General features: G+C 31.2%; 1 protein-coding gene across 1 annotated transcript in view; it reads left to right on the top strand.

Moving 5' to 3' along the window:
* LOC119279393 ((S)-beta-macrocarpene synthase-like) overlaps positions 1-1,777 on the top strand; it is a 6,963-nt gene that overhangs the window by 378 nt on the left and 4,808 nt on the right. The window contains exons 2-4 of the mRNA XM_037560638.1: positions 3-57; positions 152-515; positions 618-836. Of these exons, the coding sequence (XP_037416535.1) occupies positions 3-57; positions 152-515; positions 618-836 (638 nt within the window). The remainder of the gene's footprint in view (positions 1-2; positions 58-151; positions 516-617; positions 837-1,777) is intronic.

Below are 1,777 nucleotides of genomic sequence, written 5' to 3' on the forward strand. Positions count from 1 at the left end.
AGTTGGTTTCACTTCGATTTTATCTTTTGCGGAAAAATAGATATGATGTCTCATCTGGTAAGGCCCCATAAACTTACACAACCAAGATATATAGCAATCAAACATTGATTTCTTGGAAATTATTAATGTCCATTTTCAATAAACATTGCAGATGTATTCAATAAATTTCAAGACAAACAAGGAGATTTCTTTCAATCAGATACAAATAGTTTATTGAGCTTATATAGTGCAGCGCATATGAGGACCAAGGGAGAGAAAGTACTTGACAAGGCAATCTATTTCACTAAAAAACACCTCCTTGGCGCGTTAGAACATTTGGAATCACCATGTGTAGAGGAAGTGTATTTTGCTCTTCTTACACCTCCTTTTAGAAGGGTTAGGATATTAGAAGCAAGAAGCTACATACCTTGTTATGAAAAAGAGCCTACACGAAATGAAGCCATATTGGAGCTTGCAAAATTGAATTTTAATATTCTGCAACTTCTTTTCTGTGGGGAGTTAAAGGAGGTCACCTTGTAAGTTTTTTTTTATAATTCTCTTCTTGAAATTAGTCTACAATGCGTTCTTTTTCTTATTATCATAAGAATGCCAATTGACTTATGTTATGCTCATTCTAGGTGGTGGCAGAAACTTAAGGTCGGATCAAATTTGAGTTTCGTAAGAGATAGAATAGTAGAAACTTATTTTTGGATAAATGGAACTAGCTACAATCACAAATATTCTTATTCCCGTATTATAGCTACAAAGATCACTGCTTTCATGACTATAATAGATGACATATTGGACACCTATGGTAGCACTGAAGAGAGCATGCAACTTGCAGAAGCAATTAATAGGTTAAATCCTCCTTCCCTTCACCAATTACTCCCTCCATTTTTATTTACTCCGCATATTAGAGTTGACTGAAGTCAAACTTTGTAAAGTTTGACCAAATTTTTAGAAAAAATTATAAATATTTACCATAACAAATCCATATGGTGTGAAAGTACATTCAATAATAAATCTAATTGTCCTCGTATGTTAATACTTTTGTTTATAAACTTGGTCAAAGTTGGCAAAGCTTGACTTTGACCAAAGCTAATATGCGGACTAAATAAAAACGGAGGGAGTAGTTTTTTCTAATAATTATAATACATGTGTTTTGTAATAGTTTTAATATATGAACTAAATATACATTAGAATAAGCATGAAAATAAATAGTAATATCGAGTCATACAAACACAAAAGAAATAGTGAAGTGTTGCATTATAATTAGAATGTATTACGTCGGGTATGTCCTCATGACGTCCATGATTCTATTGGGATGGCATATTAGCTATGCTACTATATTGTTGTGCCTTGTGTCTTAATACAATTTTTCTTTAGAAAAAGTGAAATACTTATATTAAGTTGTCTACGTAATAAACATTATACCCCACACACTAGTTACACTATAACTCCATAAATAACTAAATATTTTAAAACTATAAGTAATTCCATATTGGCAAAAAAATTAAAAAAATATAGTACCATTGAATTATGGTAATTCTAGTACAAGAAACAGTTTATTAATACACATGCAAACATTAGAGTGAAAATTGGGACATCGTCGTGGAGCGATGTTTATATAAGATACGAAGGAAAGTACCATTGTTAATTATTCATTTAACTGTATTAGTTTTTTTGTAGAAACACAAATTCATTTCATTCTTGAAGTTTTTTTTAAATGCATCACAAGTATTACTTTATTAAGTAGTGGTATGGTCTAACCTAGTGAAATGCAGGTGGGATGAAGGTG

The sequence above is a fragment of the Triticum dicoccoides genome, chromosome 3B, assembly GCF_002162155.2.
Source record: "Triticum dicoccoides isolate Atlit2015 ecotype Zavitan chromosome 3B, WEW_v2.0, whole genome shotgun sequence".
NCBI lineage: Eukaryota > Viridiplantae > Streptophyta > Magnoliopsida > Poales > Poaceae > Triticum > Triticum dicoccoides.